We start from the raw sequence: 17,695 nt of genomic DNA, 5'->3' as shown, positions 1-17,695 counted from the left end.
AGGAGCAGGTGGCTGATATTTTTACGAAGGCATTGGGTACCGAGAAGCTTCGCAGATTTAGGAGCTTGCTTGGTGTACGTGAGATGGATTTGAGCTTGAGGGGGAGTGTTGAGATATCAAGCTCTACCTCCGATACATCTCCTGGATGACTATCATTTATGTCACCGCCTATGTTAGTTGTACTCGTGGTGTAGTTAGACTACCACGTATGTTTTTGGTTTGTGTTCACATATGAACCACGTATTCTAGGTTTTGACATATAGGGTATTTCCCTCTTCTATTGTATTATTGTTGGTGTGTGCAAAAGTGAAGAAAAGCTTCACCCTCCAAGCTTGTGTCCTCTCTCTTTTGTGTGTTGTGAAGAAAGCTGAACTTGAGTCCCCTATCTCTCTCCCTCTTTCTTTACAGCTCGGTCCTCAAGAGAACACTTGGTGTTGTCTAGTAAAATATTGACCAAATCTTGGTTGCCTGATCATGCTTTGGTTGACTTGAATCTTGTAGGTACGAGTACTCATCAATGTAAGGCTTTACCCTACTGCCATTTACCACTTTTGCAAATAAATTCCCATCTAAATCTGCCAACTGGACTGTGCCGTTTGAGAAGACTTCGACGATTCGATATGGACCGACCCAAGCAAGTTTGAAATTGGTTTTCAAGGATCCCAGTTTGGCATTGTAGAAGAGGACCATCATGTTCTTTTTAAGATTTTTGGAGATTATGTGTTTGTCATGCCATGCTTTTCGTTGGCATTGAATCACCTGTTGTGACCAGGCTGCTTGGAGGCGTAATTCGTCTAGAAAACTTAATTGATGAAATCGCCCCTTGATTGCCTCTTTAGTATCCGAATTATGCTCGGCCGCAACCCAAAGATTGGGAACCACAAATTTCCTAGGTACAACTGCTTCAAGACCAAAGGCCATCCAAAATGGTGTGAGATTGGTTGTCACCTTGTACGCGGTGCGGTAAGCCCATAGTGCTGCCGCGAGTTTGGAATCCCAATCACTTTTATCGGTATGGATGGTCTTGTTCACGATGATTTTCATGGTTTTATTGGTGGCTTCTGCTTCTCCATTACTCCGGGGGTAATATGTGGTGGGAACTATATGAAAAATTTTGAACTCGGATGTGAGAAGTTGAACGACCTCATTAAGAAAATGCGTGCCTCCACAGAAAAGAGGTTGTATCCCAAAGCTCCAATCTGAGTATAATGAGGGTTTTGTCTACATTGTTGAACCAAAATTTACATCTAATATCTCTCCAGTTCAGCCAGCAAAATTCTGTTGTTCCCCTAAGGTTCGACTACTTCTTTATCTCTTTCTTATTAAGTTTGCAGGCACCTGCAAGGTTCTCGGAAGGCAGTTGGTTTGAGGGGAAAAGTTCCAAAATGATTTTCATAGAGAGCTCCCTTTAGTTGTGGTAGTCAGGGTTGAACAAGGCTGAGGGATATGGGTAATCTTTCTAGTTGGGGAATCTGATTGGACAAATATTCTTCATGTTTTAAAAAGCAATATAGATGACGTCTTCTAGACACAGTTTGGTCCCTTAATCCTTAATGCATTGAAAGAGATGCAAAAAACTGGGATTATTGCAGACCTACCAGAAATTACAGAATTGCTAGATGTGTGTGAAGTTTGTATGATGGGCAAGCAACATCGGCGACCTTTTCCAAAAGATGCCAACATAGCACATGCTCCTCTAGAGCTCACTCACACGAACCTCTGTGGGAAAATGGAGACAAAAGCGTTGGGTGGATCTTTCTAGTACATGGCACTGATTGATGACTACAGTAGGAAGACATGGATATATTTCCTAAAGAAGAAGAACCAGGCCTTTGGAAAATTCAAAGAATGGCATGCTATCATCAAAAATGAAACTAACAAGAAGCTAAAGATGCTGAGATCAGACAAACGCAACAAGTTCACATCAAAAGAATGTGAGAGTTATTGCAAAAAGCCACGAAACCAAGAGGCAGAAGCCCCCTCCACATACGCTACACCAAAATGGAGTGGCGGAGCATAAGAATCACATCATCTGTGAAATGGCGAGGAGCATGATGAAAGGGAAAGATCTGACAAAGTCTTTCTGGGTAGAAGCAACCAACACCACAGTGTATATTCTAAACATAGATATACCAAAGCTATAAAGGGAATGAGTCTGCAAAAAGCCTATTCTGGTAAGAAACTTTCAGTTGTGCATTTCAAAACTTTTGGGAGTGATTGCTATGTGCATGTGCTAGATGCATCTAGGACCAACTGGGATTCGAAGAGTAAAAAAAGTACAATCTTGGGGTGCAATGAAGAGGCAAAGGGTACCTCCTCTATAATATTGTGACCAAGAAGATACTAGTGAGTTGATATGTGGTGTTCAATGAGCAGCTTCATCAAGTGGAGGACGAGGCATCCCCTTTAGACAACCAGGAGCTACATCCAGCCGACACATCCACCAAAAAAAGTAGATCCACATCCCCAATGGTGCTTGGGAGGATTGACAAAAAAGAAGAAGACGATGACATATACAAGGACGAGCCTATAGAACCACAAAGGTAGAAGCCATTCCCTAAGTGGGTGTATCATTTCTTGGACAGAGAGATCCCTCAAGTCATTGAAGATGCACCATTCGAACAACGTCGTTCAAAGAGACTAGAGGAGCAATGAAGGGCACAAGAACACTTGGTCAACTATGCACTCATTATCGAGGTGATGAAGGTGGATGAGCCCACAAGTCTTACAGAAGCACAAGGCACTCCACATTATATGGAATCCATGCAGTTGGAGTATGGTTCCATCATGAAGAACAACACTTGAGACCTTGTGGATCATCCACAGAAACGCAAGGTCATTGGCACCAAGTGGGTCTACAAAGCCAAGTACAAGTCCGATGGATCATTGGATAAATACAAGGCTCGTCTTGTGGCAAAAGGTTTTGCAAAGGTTGAGGGTTTCAACTATCAGGATACATTTTCCCCCATAGCTAGATTAACCACATTCCGCATTGTCTTGGATTTCGTAGTGCAAGAAGTGTGGCCAGTATTGTAGATGGATGTTAAATCTACCTTTCTAAATGGAAATATCAAGGAGGAGGTATGTATGGAACAACCCCTAGGTTTTTAGATCCCCTAATCAAAAGGTAAAGTCTGCAAACTCAAGAAGTCACTTTATGAGTTGAAATAGTCCCAGGTGTATGGTACCAATGGGTTGAATATTGATCTTACTAGGAGCCCTTTAGATGCAAATTTGTATGTTTTTAAAGAACAAGGCAAGTGTATGATTATTATCCTTTATGTGGACAACCTAATCATCGAGCAACCATGAAGAAAGATCTTACAAACAAAGGAGATGCTGAGCAAAGAGTTTGAGATGATAGACCTTGGACTTATGCATTTTTGTTTGGGGATTGAAGTTTGGCAAGAGCCAGATCATATCTGCATCTTGCAACAAAAGTATGCTACAGAGATTATGAAAGCATTCGGAATGTCTGAGTGCAAAACAATGAGCACTCCTATGTAGGTTGATGCAAAAATTTTGCAAAAAGACTCTTCTCCACTACTAGACAAGTCTGAGTTCATGGGGAGTCTTATATGTGCAACACAAGTCCGAACCTTGTTTATGCATCAGGTGTGCTAAGCAGGTTTTCCACAAATCCCCTAGCAAACCATTGGAAAGTAGGGATGCACGTGCTGAAGTATATCAAAGGTACTATAGAGTATGGCATCACCTATGCCAAGGGCAAAACCTTGATTGGATTCTGCGACTCAGATTGGGTGGGAGACATGGACAGCAGGAGATCATTGACAAGAGATTTTTTTTCACTTGGATCTAGAGTTGTCTCATGGATTAGAAAGAAGAAGCCTACAGTTGCTCTTTCTTCCACCAAGGCTGAGTACAAAGCAACATGTTTAGCCTCTTGTGAGGTAGTCTAGTTAAGAAGAATCTTGGCAGCAATGGGGGCAGTCCAGAAGAAGCCTACAGAGTTACTTTGTGACAACCAAAATTGCATGGTGATGCAAAGAACCCCATGTTCTATGCTTACACCAAATGCATTGAGGTTCAGTACCACTTTGTGTAGGAGCTCATCATGGATGGGGAGATTGAGCTTGTTTACTATCCTACAAGACAGACAATGGTGTTGACATCTTCAAGAAGGCACTTGGGAAGGACTTGCTGGAGCGGCATCTTCATCTACTCGACATCGGACCAAAGAAGCAGTCAGCTTCGTGTGGACATTGAGGGGGGATGTTAGATAACAATGCTCCACTCTCATGTAACTATGCAGGTACCAGCTAGCTCTATCTATAAGCCCCCCATTATGAATTAACTGCCTCCCAATGCCTCTTTCCTGGATTAGCCATATACCGGCTAACAACTCCCACTGCGAATGCAATGTCTGGTCTAGTAGCTATCATAGCATACATAAGACTCCCAACCTTGGCCATCATGGGCCTTTCCTCATCTGATTTGGGACTATCTGTATAACTCAGTTTCACATATGGAGGCAATGGAGTACTCACTGCCTTCCCCCCCTCCATATTGAAATGCTGCAATACTTTTGTAACGTACTCTTTTTGTGAAAGCCAAAGGAGTTTCCTACTCCGATCACGTGTGATGCGCATACCAAGAATATGACCTGCAAATCCCAAATCCTTCATATCAAAGGCCTCATGCAACTTGGCCTTTAATGCATCTAGCTCATAAGTATTCTTGCTAGCCAATAGCATATCATCCACATATAGTGCCAAGATTATCAAGCTATTATCCTTAGCCCTTTAAGTATAGAGGCAGTGATCAATTTCACTCCTTCTAACACCCTGGGACTGAATGAAAGCATCAAACTTCTGATACCATTCTCTAGGCGCTTGCTTAAGACCATAGAGACTCTTCTTCAGCTTGCAAACTAAATGCTCTTTGCCCTTTTCTTCAAGCCTTCCAGCTGCACCATGTAAATTTCCTCATGCAAATCCCCATGCAAGAAAGCTGTCTTGACATCCATCTGCATAAGTTCCATATCCTCTGATGCCACTAGTCCAAGCATGCATCTAAGTGTGGTCATCTTCACAACCGGAGAGAATATCTCATCAAAGTCCACACTCTTCTCTTGCTTGAACCCTTTAGCAACCAAACGGGCCTTGTACCTAGGTACATCATCACCTGTGACCTTCATTTTGTAGACCCATTTACATGGCAATGCTTTCTTTCCATGTGGCAAAGAAACCAAGTCCCAAGTCTTATTCTTCATAAGTGAACTCATCTCTGATTGCATAGCATACTCCCACTTGCATTGATCCTCGTGCATCATAGCCTCTCTATAGCAAGAAGGCTCCCCACAATCAGTAAGCATCACATAGTCTACCCCTGGAACAAACCTATCAGGCGGTCTAGACACTCTAGATGATCTTCTCAAGGGCATTTCAGCTTGCTGTCCCACCTGCATATCAGCCACATTTGGCTCATCATTTCCACCAATAGATGATCCATCATCTACCCTTGATTGTATACCTGTGGCAGTACTTGGTGGTACCATTTCTTGCACATTTGGTGCATGGACAGCTTGCTGTCTATCAACATATGCAGGTGGATTCACATCCTGGAAAGTGATTCTCCTCATTTCCACATCCCTCATGGGTGCCTTATGCATCTTCTTTGCATTGAAGACCACATCATGGCTGCATATGATCTTCTTTGCTTCTAGATCCAAGAGACGATAGCCCATCTCTCCACTTTCACCATAACCCAGAAAGATGCATTTCCTAGACTTAGGATCTAGCTTCTTTCGAAGCTCTTTTGGCACATGTGCATATGCCTCACACCCAAATATACGCAAATGAGAGTAAGAGGGCTTCTTGCCACTCCATGCCTCTTCAGGAATAGCACCATCCAAACTCTTACTAGGTGATCTATTGATCACATGCACTGCAGTCTTCATGGCCTCAGCCCAAAAACCACCAGAAAGACTTGCATTGGAAAGCATGCATTGCAACCTTTCTTGAATGGTACGGTTCATCTTTTCTGCAACTGGATTTTGCTTTGGAGTATGAGGGGATGTGAGCTCCCTCTTAATCCCACGTGTATCACAAAAATGCTGAAAGTCATGAGAGAGATACTCTCCACCATTGTCAGTCCGTAGGCATTTAAGCGTTCTACCTGACTGATTCTCAACCAAGGCCAGCCATTTCTGAAATACCTGGAACACATCACTCTTCCGAGCTATAGCATAAGCCCACACTTTCCTAGTTGCATCATCAATGAATGTCACATAGTATTCAGCCCCGCCTAATGATCGTGTAGGCATGGGACCACATACGTCTGAATGCACCAAATCAAGCTTTTCAAACTCTTTCTTTCCCCTTCTTTTATGGGCTGATTTAGTCTGCTTCCCATAGAGATAGTGCTCACAAAATTCAAAATCAGAGAAACTCAAATGTGGTACATAACCCAAATGGCATAAGAGTTTCATTCCATTCTGGCTCATGTGCCCCAACTTGCAATGCCACAAAGAAGTGCTTGGCTGCTCGATTATTGCAACAACATGATCAAATACCCCTGATACATGTAAGGGATACAAAGTCCCACACTTGGCACCCCTGGCCAAAAGCATAGAGCCCTTCTGAATTTTCCGACTTTGAAAGCCAAAAGTGGTGTGAAAACCAGCATCATCTAGTTGACCCACTGAAATAAGACTCTTGGTCAGCTTAGGCACATGTCTCACATGTTTCAAAACAAATGCAGACCCATTTGCAGAAGAAAACTTTATGTCACCTACTCCCACTATGTCACATGCATAGTCATTTCCAAGATGCACACAACCTGTCTTTCCACTGTCATAAGTGGAGAACCATTCCCTATGGGGAGTAACATGGAATGAAGCACCAGAATCCAAAATCCAATCCTGGGAATATGCATCATCTGAAGTGGTAAGCAACTTTGCAGATAAACTAGACATGAAGAGAACGTCATTGTCACTATCATGAGTGACTGCATTGATCTCCTCGATCTTGACTTTTCCTTTGTCCTCCCTTGGACTCTCTTCCTTTTGATTTGCACCCCAATTTGCATTCTTTTTCTTATCCTTTTGCTCTCTTTTCAGCTTGTAGCAATCCTTTTTCATATGGCCCTTCTTGCCACAATGGTAACACTCAATGTTCCCTGCCCTGGATTTGCTACAAGACTTCCCTCTTTCTTGGGACTTCCCCCTGAACTGTGATCTACCCCTTTGCACATTTAAGGCTGCATCCTGCTTGTTGCCATCCATAGACTTCCATCTAATCTCCTCAGCCAACAAGCTACCCACAACATCATCAAATTTCAGTACTCCACCAGGTGCAGAGTTATTGACAGCTGTACGGAAGGTATCCCATGAGGATGGCAATGAACATAAGAGAAATATTGCCTTAGTCTCCACATCAAAATTCATCTTCTGAGCCTGAAGCTAGCTGAAAATAATATTGAATTCATTCAAGTGAGAAGCACTTCCTTCATCTGCAACTAAAACAACCTCTTCATGAGGTAAACTTTATTAGAGGCAGTTTCCTTCTCATAAGTGGCACACAGTTTCTTCCACAAATCTTCTGTAGTCTGCTCATTTACTACTGTGAAATAAACTGACTCTGCAAGATGAAGTCTAATAGTAGAGTTTGCTAATGCATCCAACTCATTCCAATCATCCTCAGACATATTTGCACGCTTAGCTTCAATCCCTGCAAGGGGTTTAATCTGCTTCTTTTGAATAAGCACATCCCTTATTTGTTCTTTCCGCAAAGAAAAGTTTGTCCCATCAAACTTTTTAATGCTGAAAAACTCCTTTTCAGACATGGAAGAGGATGCCATGATGAAATGAAACAAAATCCCAAATGCTAGTGCCTACAAGAGAGAATCACACTAAATACCAGGTGCACCCAAATGTGTATGTGACAATAGAGTGAAATATCACCAAAACTCAAAGCTCAAAGCATCAAAAGATGCATCTGACTCATGTGCATATACTATGCATCCATATGAGCAAATCTGGCCCAAAAGAAAATGCCAATAAGTGCCAAATGACTCAAGCATAAACATCGTCCACTGGCATATGCATCAATAATATCTCATCCAAGAGAGCATAGCACTATCAGTGCATCACCTGCAATGTGTCAAAGCTTTCCCTCAGCATAAAATAGCATCCATGTGCAAAGCGTTCATAAAAAATAGCATCCCACAAGGCAATTTGGGCCTATCAGCACATCCAATAAGGACCGTAATGCCTCCAAATGGCCTATAAATCATCCACTACAACCCAATGCATACCACGAATGAGCGCACACTACTCAAACTGCAACCAGAGTGATCTACATAAGGTATGCTCAAGAAATCATAGTCCTACAGTAATGACTCCTACTGAAAAATAGAACCTGAGATGCCTCAAAACATGGGTGCCATTGCATAATCCGACTCAGCAAGAAAATCTGCAAATATCTCTCTTTTGCCGGATCTCCAAAATCCCAACCGATGAGTGAGAAATGGGAGTCAACACTTATCCACTGCCATGTGGCATAAATCTAAGGTTTCAAAACCTTAGAATGAAAAATGCATAATAGAGAGATGAAATCAAATACATAGAGATCTATAACTCTGAAAATCCTCCATCGAATTGCACAAGAACTGATAGGTAGGGGTTTTTGGGTGTCCGAAACGCAATGGGACAGACGGTTTTGAAAACCGTGGTCTCAATCACTGGGTCCAACACACGAACCAAAAAATGTTTTTGGAAACAAAATTGTATGTAAACTCCACTGGAGTGCGAATGATGAGCAACATAGAAGTTTTAGGACCTGAGCTTTATGAGAGTTTGTGTGGAATATGTATATACATGACTTCATTTACAATTATGAAATCAATGAGGTTTTGGAGAGAGAACTAATCTTGGAAAGTGCTTCATGTTGATTATAAAATACAAGAGATGATGAGACAAAACACCTTTATGTTCCAATAAGAAGACAACGATGTATCCTACGCCCCCAGGTTTAAAAGGAAGAAGACATTTTGTGACTTCATTGTTATGAGCATCGAGATGAACATAGTTGTTTTGAGACGAGATATGGTGTGAACAACTACACTATAAAGTTTGGTAGTGGGGAGAGAATGGTGTAAGTTTAGCGCGATGGGCCTGGAAGAGGTTTCTACCACAATCTCATCGAAGTGCATATTGGGTGGTGTTGGCATTTTGAGTTGGTAGATGGAATGGCCACAACAAATCACCTATCCACACAAATCTTGAACTCCAATTTCTAGGCGTGATCTCAGTACACCTTCATCTTCAACTTTTGGCATTGCAGAAATGAATGAATTCATGGAAGTCAATTGCAACTTCAGAATGTGGAGGATGGGTCCCATACAAGTCTTTATTATATGAGATCTTTCATTCACTTAAATTTGATGGTACATTCCACTCACAAAAAATGGTGGGCTAAACCTTTACATTATACAACAACACTATTGGAAGTGGCAATCAATTCTTCCAACAATCAAAATACATACAATCACGTGAAAGCTCAACACTTTTGTATAGATTGAGAATGGTAGCCCATGGCAAGACTATATGAAGGGTTCCCAAAAGCCAAAGAAACAAAACTTCCCCAATGAGCATAAGAGTTTGGAGCTAGTCTGAGGAAGGACATATCTTAGAACATTGTAGGACCAATAGAAGAGCACATGTTAGGGAAGGACGGCCTATCAATCCACTTACATTATAGGCTTGTATAAATGAGAGAATTGCTAAGGTCCATAATTTACGTTTAACCCTTAAGCATCACTGCCTTCATTTACTTCATTGTACGTTGTGCTTCGAGCTAAATTCCCTGACTATCATCAACCCACCAAATCTGTGCACCGTAACCTACCAAATCTGTCTTCCTTTACTTTTTGAATCATTTTTTAGGACAAACAAGTTCTCCATGTGCTTATTAGTTGTCTTATGTTGTTCAATTAAGGATTCCTCCTAGATAATTCCCATTGTTTTTCAATGACCTGAGCAAAGATTTTTATTATGTCTCTAAGGAACGCCTCTCTTTCAAGTCCTACACTTGAATGTATAAAATCCGTGAAAGCATTAGCAACCCAATCACATAATTGTACCAACTTGACATATGTGTACTCCGATGTTTGTAGAAACTAAAAGATGACACATGTGCTTGGTGTGAGTAGGATCTTCAGTTCTCGCATTCAAATATGACTACAAAAACAATTGCAGACATCCAACTAATATGTCCTACCCTATGCATCCACTATTTTTTGCTCAAGACTTTTTTCACAATTTTTATATACACAGTGTTTTGAAACACAACACCCAAGGAAGGGCCCGTTCCCTCGGATTATAATTCTTTGGGGAAGGAAGCACGTTGCCTTCTTGGCCACACACTGTGTGGTTATAATAATTATGTTACATATTATTACAGAGATATATCTAATTGCTTGTTCATATGAAATGTGCAAAATTTTGCTCTCTTGCCTTTCCTAAGAGATATTTACTCAATCTAAATTCTTACGACGTTTACTATTGTGTCTTGAGGTGCTTACAATATCATTCTCCAAGCATACCTGTTATCGTATCCTACTCTATAACTTGGTATTGTCTACTTCTATTGCTAGGTATTTTGCTACTATCTTATGCTTTCACATCCATGCATTTTGCTATTATCTTATGCTCTCACCCTTTTCTCCTCCAACTTTCTTCTTAATAATGAAAATTGATGTGTTAGAAGAAGGGATCTTTCACTCAATTACAAATCTCATGCATCATATACCAAGCAATCTATTTTACTTTTCTCCTCAATTTTTTCTTTGTTTCATTTTGAAGTGCGCATATAACACCACATGTTTTGATTGATTCAAGCATGGATGTAAACATATAAAAAAACACATCACTGTCCTTCATTTTGACTCCTTTTGATTATCTTATTGCACCCTAGTTCTACACTTTTAGTCATTCTAGATAAGTTTGTGGACTCTGCTAATATTCGGAGTTTCTTTTTGTCATAGGATTGCTTTTGCAACAAATTCCAACTTTGGAACCATGAATATTGATGGTTTTACAATTCTTTGATATTGGTAGTGTCTTTGGGGAAAGTTATCTCGTTCTCTTATTGAGTTGGACGAGTATCCTAATGTTTTTAAGGTGGTTTGTTCCATTGTATAAGAAACAATTGTTTCAAACCCCATGACAACATTTACCCATATACATGAGCATCATATTAAGTATTTTCCGCTTAGCAAAATGACCCTCATAATCACTACCTGGTTTAATTACATACTAGTTGAATGACGACTTTTGACGAGGAAAGGAAAGGATGTTTTGGATGATTAAAAAACCAGCACATACTAAACTTTTAAAAACTATTCAAAATAGCCAACTTGAAACCGTTTCAACATCTATTGTCCCTTTTTGCAATTGACAATGGAAAAAGGAAAAACATGAACAGATTCCAGCTCTCAAATTCAAATTTAGGTTTGAAACCTCTTTTTGAACTAAGGTGGATTTGATCCTTATGCCCTCACTCAATTCGAGTACAAATATCTTAGATTTGCGTATTTGATATCCTCCCATCTACCTTTTCATCATTGCATTGATGAATAAGTTCATGCTGAGCCGACCTCGATGTGGGTTTATATTTATTACAGGCATTGGACTTCGAAGTAATGCACATTTAGAAGATGTGGAATACCAAACCATATTTTTATATTCAACCTACTTGTACTTTGAGCACAGCTCTCTAGAAGATGGTGGTAGTTATTACATTCATCTCTAGAATATGGCAAGAGTTGCCTCCTTTAGGAACTGGATGCCCCTTCAAGGAGTATGCACATACTGCATTTTTGGCCCTGTTAAGGGTCTATGGAGAGAGGGTGCATTTTTTGTTAATCTTGCCCGATCTTGAGTTTTCAATTCAAAAGTCATGCTAACTTTTTTAATCTTGGTTTAAATTTAGATTAATGGTAGTTTAGTTGATACTAATGATGTTTTTTGGCCTTATATGAGGGGTATGAAATGCTTTTATCTTTTTGTGACATTATTTTAATGAGGGTCTCCACTCATATTTAATGGTCCATCCCCTCTTTCACCTCTCTCCTCTCATCTCTTTTCACTCATCTATCTTTCCTCATATTTTTTCATTTTCACAATGCTTTTTTCTCTTTCCTCTCCTTCCAATTTACACCTTTCCTTCCCTTTCTAAGAGTAATTGGGAAATGTTATTGTAATTTTTATCAAAGCTACTTTGATTTTTACTTGGCCAGCACTAGGACGTTTTTTCAAATTCTAAAATCCTGTGCTTCCACATGGCACAATATACACCTTTAGATTTTTCTAATTCTGAAAGCCCAAAAGCTTTTTTTTTAATTCTGAAAGCCCAAAAGCTTTTTTTTTTAATTCTGAAAGCCCAAAAGCTTTGAAAGCTTTTGAAAAGCTGCGTAAAAAGCCACGGCAAAACCTTTAAATATAGGCGAAACATAAAAAAACATTGTAATTTCAAGTGTGTAATTTCAAGTGTGTTGCTGTTTGTTCATCATTCATCATCACCATCAAGTTTGCTTCTACTTCCTTACTTGCCAATCCATGTAGGGACTCATCAAGCAAGTCGTCTGGAGTAGATCGAGAGCACTGCTCGCCGAGTTGGACAACTTCCATCTTAAGCAACGGTTAGATTCTTGTCTTTTAAAAACATTCGGGTGTTTGTTATGTTCTGCATGCAGCCGCTCGCCGAGTTGCACAACTTCCATCTTCAGCTATGGTTAGAGCTATGGTTAGATTCTTGTCTTTTAAAAACATTACTGCTTGGAGCTTGTATTCGTATACATCCCAAGACTCTTCTCCTAAGATGCAGAAGTCAGGCAACCACATAGCTCATCAACGATGCTAGCCTTGGTGTTTGCAAGCTTGCGTACTTCAATTATCACTGAATCTGTTGCCGTTAGCTTTTGGAAGCTTATATGCGCAGTAGCACTCTAAAACAATCTTAATTCTTAGAAAGCATGATATACTCGCAGTCTAGATATGATGGAGAGTGTCTTTCGTGGGCAGTTTTGGCGAGTGTCAAACGGGAGCTTCCCTAATATCCTCACTTCCATTGTTCTGTTGTTCCCATGTTTTTGCATGCTGCTTTATACCTCCGCTTAGTCACCAGGATTGGTTGGTAAGTGTATTTCTTTTGTGGATTGACCAACCGTTATTCAAACAGATCGACTACTGATCAAGTGATCAATTTCTTGACCAGATTGAGAGATGGAACCCCTCGCCCAATTGAAGCAAGACTTCGGATATCAGCAGAATGGATTCTTAGCTCTCATCAGAAAAATGGAAACCTGTTCCCGCAGCTTAGCAACTTTGCAATGTGATTGCACCAGACTTCAACGCACCATTGGTGCGAATCTTGCTATAGAAATTTCTGATAGATTATCTCCCGTAAAAGATATAGATTTACCAGCTGCTATCTCAAGATAGTCTCTCAGACTCTTCCATATCTCATCCTCCCTCTCCTTCAGAAGTTAGAACTCCGTCGAAGCGTTGGCATTATCGTTTATCCTGTTGGCTTCGACCTTGCTAAAGGACCCACTTTATCATGTGCAACTGTCAGCATCCCTCGATGCTTGGAGACTATAACAAGCCCTCACCCACACAGACAAGCTGCAACTTGCAGCTCCATTGATCGCCGAGGAGGAGCTGGGTCTCGAGCTCCCGCCCATGAACGTTCGTCGACCCGGACTCCTCACTCCCGGTCTGTGAGGACCTTTCGTGGCGATGAAAGAGCAGGGAGAGGCTTAGAAGGCTCGCGCTCGACTGAGAGAGTGAGAAAGGGAGGGGAGGGCCGAGCGGGGTCGCGGAGAGACGCCCATCAGAGAGTTCGGGAAGGTCAGAGAGCCATTTTTTTGCAGTTTTCATCATCTCTCAAGTCATGTAGGAGCGAGCTCTTCTCTTGCAAATTCTTGATCGCACTTGTTCTATTGCTACGCATTCGCTATTTGGTTAAGTGCATCTGTTTCTGCAAATTGACTACCTGTTTTCCATTTCTGGCTGTTTTCCTTTGATCGTTACATGTTTCTGGAGACCGTTAGTCTGCCTTTGCTTGCGGGGATCCTTAGCTAGATTGTCAAAGCAGTGCTACATCATTAGCTTATCTGTAAGTCAAAGTAGTGCTATGTCGTTAGCTTTGTGGTATTGAAGGACCTGGCTCTCTCTCCTCTGTATTAGCCAGGGGAAGCCATGCAGGACATAATCTGTTATGAAATCACATTGTCTTTAAAACGCGTTCGTTAAGATATTCTTCAGAATATTTTTGTCACTTGCGTCTGGCTTTGGGCTTCCTGTTCATGTTGTCTAGAATAGAAGGCTTATTTCGATGGGATTAGCAAGCGCCAACGCTGATTTTATTTTTCGTGGATTCTTGACCTTACTTGTCTAGTGCCCAGGTTTGAGACAGTGCTTAGTATCATATTTGTATTGCTTTAGCATTGCACTGTAGTTATATTGGAAGTTCTTGTGGCATGTATCCCACGAGGATTTCATTGTGCGGAATACACGTCTATTCTATTTCTTGATGTTGGCCATGTATAGCGGCCAAATAGGACTGTTTGCTTCTCGAGACAGACAGACGGGTAAAACAGCAGTAGTTTCCATTGTAGGTTGCGCTGGCTTGCCACAACCTTGTTTCGTTGTAGGTTGGGATGTGAACCCCCTTTTACAACTCACAATTTCCAATCAATAGTGCATATAGGTCGATAGACAAAAGTACCAAAACGCTGATGAGAAATTTTGACATTCTCTAGGTCGCTACAAGCTCGCAGCATTGACAAATAATTACTAAAGGAACTAAGCCTCCGAGAGATAGATATCAGCACACGGACGATGTCTAACGTTGGATTGTGTATAGCTTTTCTGCTTGAATTTATCATCTTTAGGAAATTGCACATATGCTAACAAACATATCCAAACATGCTGAACACGAGGAATGCATATTGACTAATCATGATTGTTTTTCAGATTCCAACACTCCAGCAAAGAAATAGGCCACTTGTCGTCGAGCTGTGGACGTCAGAAAGGATACTCCACGTAAGTACAATGTACGGTCATTTCAATTCTGAAATGTTTCTGCACCGTCTGTTGCTCTGGTCCGCATTAATGCGCTACACCTCCAACACTGGAGGTGACTATTCAAAACGGGGGGATGGCACGTTCCCCTATGATATATAATTTTTGGAGAGACATGTGCCGGCTCTCCACCATACATTACGTATGGTTTTTTTTTTTTTAACTCCTCATCTTGAGCACGCACACTTCTTCGCACATTCTGTTTCCGCAAGGGAACATTACATTTGCTTGGTTCGACCAACATACTGATCATGTCTGCAACACTTCTGTTTTCGAGATGTTTGCAGGCTCCAAACGAGTGTCTTCTCCTAAAGGTACGCACAACAAAATGTATTTGCTTGATTCAAGTTATTTTATCAATTCTTTCAATTTCTAAAGATAGAGGTTCAGTCCATTTTGTTTTTCCTGTTGCGTTTAGACAAAACCACGTGAGTGAAATTGTAGCAAAGTTTCGGATGGTTTTTATTATTAATCCTTGTAGGTGTTTAAACCCGAACATAAGACATCGATTCATGTCACGATGTAGAAATGACCACCGGAAACTCCTTCGAACATGACCATTCGTCAACACTCAGAGCAGCCAGAGATCGAGCTATTCAACTTGATATAACATCAAGAAAGATGTCCTTGAGGCCAGCTACGTCATCGTGGTTGACCATCGCAGATAGATACAAGCAATGGGTTAGTAATTGCGCGGCTATTTTCTCTAGCCTTCAAATCTGCGGTGTTTGTGGCATAACCACGCTAGTGTCTGCAAACCAAAGGATTGTTTCTTCGCAAGGCATAGGGATCTCAAGCCACAGCGCCGCACTCGGAAACATGATACTTTTGGATGCCTGCGAGAATATGGGCATGCAAGTGACTTACTGGAAATGCCAAAGCTGCACACGAGATGCCTAGCCGAGCAGATACATTGTGCGGTTGATGCCACAGTACTCTTGGCAGTTGCTTAAAACAAACCACCTCCACACGCAACTGCTAAGCATCATAGATGTATCCATTTCAGTTACCACGACTGCAAATGCGATTGCTCGTGGCACACTCGATCGAAGGTCACTTCTAGACAATCCTCTGATATCTTGGCGAAACGTCCCACTAAGCTCGGCTCAAGAAATCGTGACGAACGAGCTGTCAGGTGTGCTCGCATACAACATCGAGAACAATCCAATATTGCGCAAGTACAATTCTTTAGCAGAGCGTGCGGACATCAAGATGGGTATGTGCATCTTGAGTCCTCAAACCATTGCAGGTATCTTGGAACTACACGATGAGACAGCTCCCTTCGAGTTAATGTCAATAGCGGAATCTCAGCCTCTGAGCTCCTGCTTTTGCAAAACATGGTGGACCCCGCGAACCGTCGCGCCTTTGATGCAAGGGATAAGCATGAGTTTGCCTCCATACAGCTACGGGATACAGAAATGCTTTCAGAGAGGGTCGCTTCATTCCACGTCGATGGAGTAGCAGCAGCTGGCAGTGCGTGCATTGACATAACCATGGAGTCAGCAGTGTTCCCATTCCTGTTCCCTTTCGGACGGGGCTACTATGATGGCTGCATACAGTTCAGCAACTATGTGAAAATGAGAATATGCACCTTATTCTCTATCTACACGCTCTATAAGCCGTACCTGTTGATCATGTTCCAGTTAAAACAGGCAGTGATGATTGCCAATTCAAGCAACTCTACATGCTTGCAACGAGACATCGACCAATATAGGAAAGCCAACCCTGCCACGACCGATGAAGATGCAATGAGACACGTGCTTCGCTACAGCATGCCATCAACAATGCCGGGGTCCCCATCGTGGCATCGACGGCAACTGAAGGACCTCATAACGATGGTCGATGCTTGGGGCCTCCCAGATTTCTTTCTGACATTCACTGCAGACGAGGTCACCGATACACGGTGGCAAGAAATTAATGTGATCGAGAGCATCGCAACGCATTATAATGCGCAATTCACTTGGAAGGATTGTCCTGTTGAATGCGTGGCACTTTTCCACGCACGCTTCCACATCTTCATGCGCAAGCATTTGCTTTCATCCGACGGTCTGCTTGGCCGAATACAACACCATGTCGTTCGTTATGAGATACAAAACAGGGGTTCCCTACACGCCCATGTCATATTGTGGGTCCACCATGATGATCGTCAGCGAATTGCAAATGAGATTTCAGCTTACGTCCCCAGGGACGAGGCCCTGGATCCTCGAAACACAAGGCTGCGAGAACTAGTCCTCAGGAAGCAATCGCACGTATGCAGGAAAGCGTGCTACGTCGGACCGTCACACCACAGTTGCAAGCACGGCTTCCCTTTCGCAACACAGCCAGAATATGAACCCATCCTCGACCCTCTGACGCAACGTTGGTTGTATTACCGGCCGGGACATGAGCACCGAAACGTCGTCCCCTACCACCCTTCCGTGTTACTGTTGTGGGGTGCGCACATGAACATACAGCGGGTGACAAACTCTTCAATCTCTCACTACCTCCTCAAGTACGCGATGAAATCTGAACCAATGGGCAAACTGAACATCCGTTCAGAAGATGCCTCACGTTTGGGGTTGCAACATCTCGACGAAGTAAAGCTGA

The 17,695-nt window shown here is 41.9% G+C and overlaps 1 protein-coding gene across 1 annotated transcript; it reads right to left on the bottom strand.

Moving 5' to 3' along the window:
* Positions 1–438: 438 nt before the first annotated feature.
* LOC147884570 (uncharacterized) lies at positions 439–1,044 on the bottom strand. The gene has a single exon (XM_087398013.1). The coding sequence runs from the start codon at positions 1,042–1,044 to the stop codon at positions 439–441; it is 606 nt and encodes a 201-aa protein (XP_087254139.1).
* Between the last annotated feature and the right edge of the window lie 16,651 nt (positions 1,045–17,695).

Source organism: Dipteris shenzhenensis, chromosome 26 (genome assembly GCF_047967505.1).
Source record: "Dipteris shenzhenensis isolate YYH24624 ecotype China chromosome 26, Dip_SZ_1.0, whole genome shotgun sequence".
Taxonomy (NCBI): domain Eukaryota; kingdom Viridiplantae; phylum Streptophyta; class Polypodiopsida; order Gleicheniales; family Dipteridaceae; genus Dipteris; species Dipteris shenzhenensis.
This window is presented reverse-complemented; position numbering and strand designations above follow the sequence as displayed.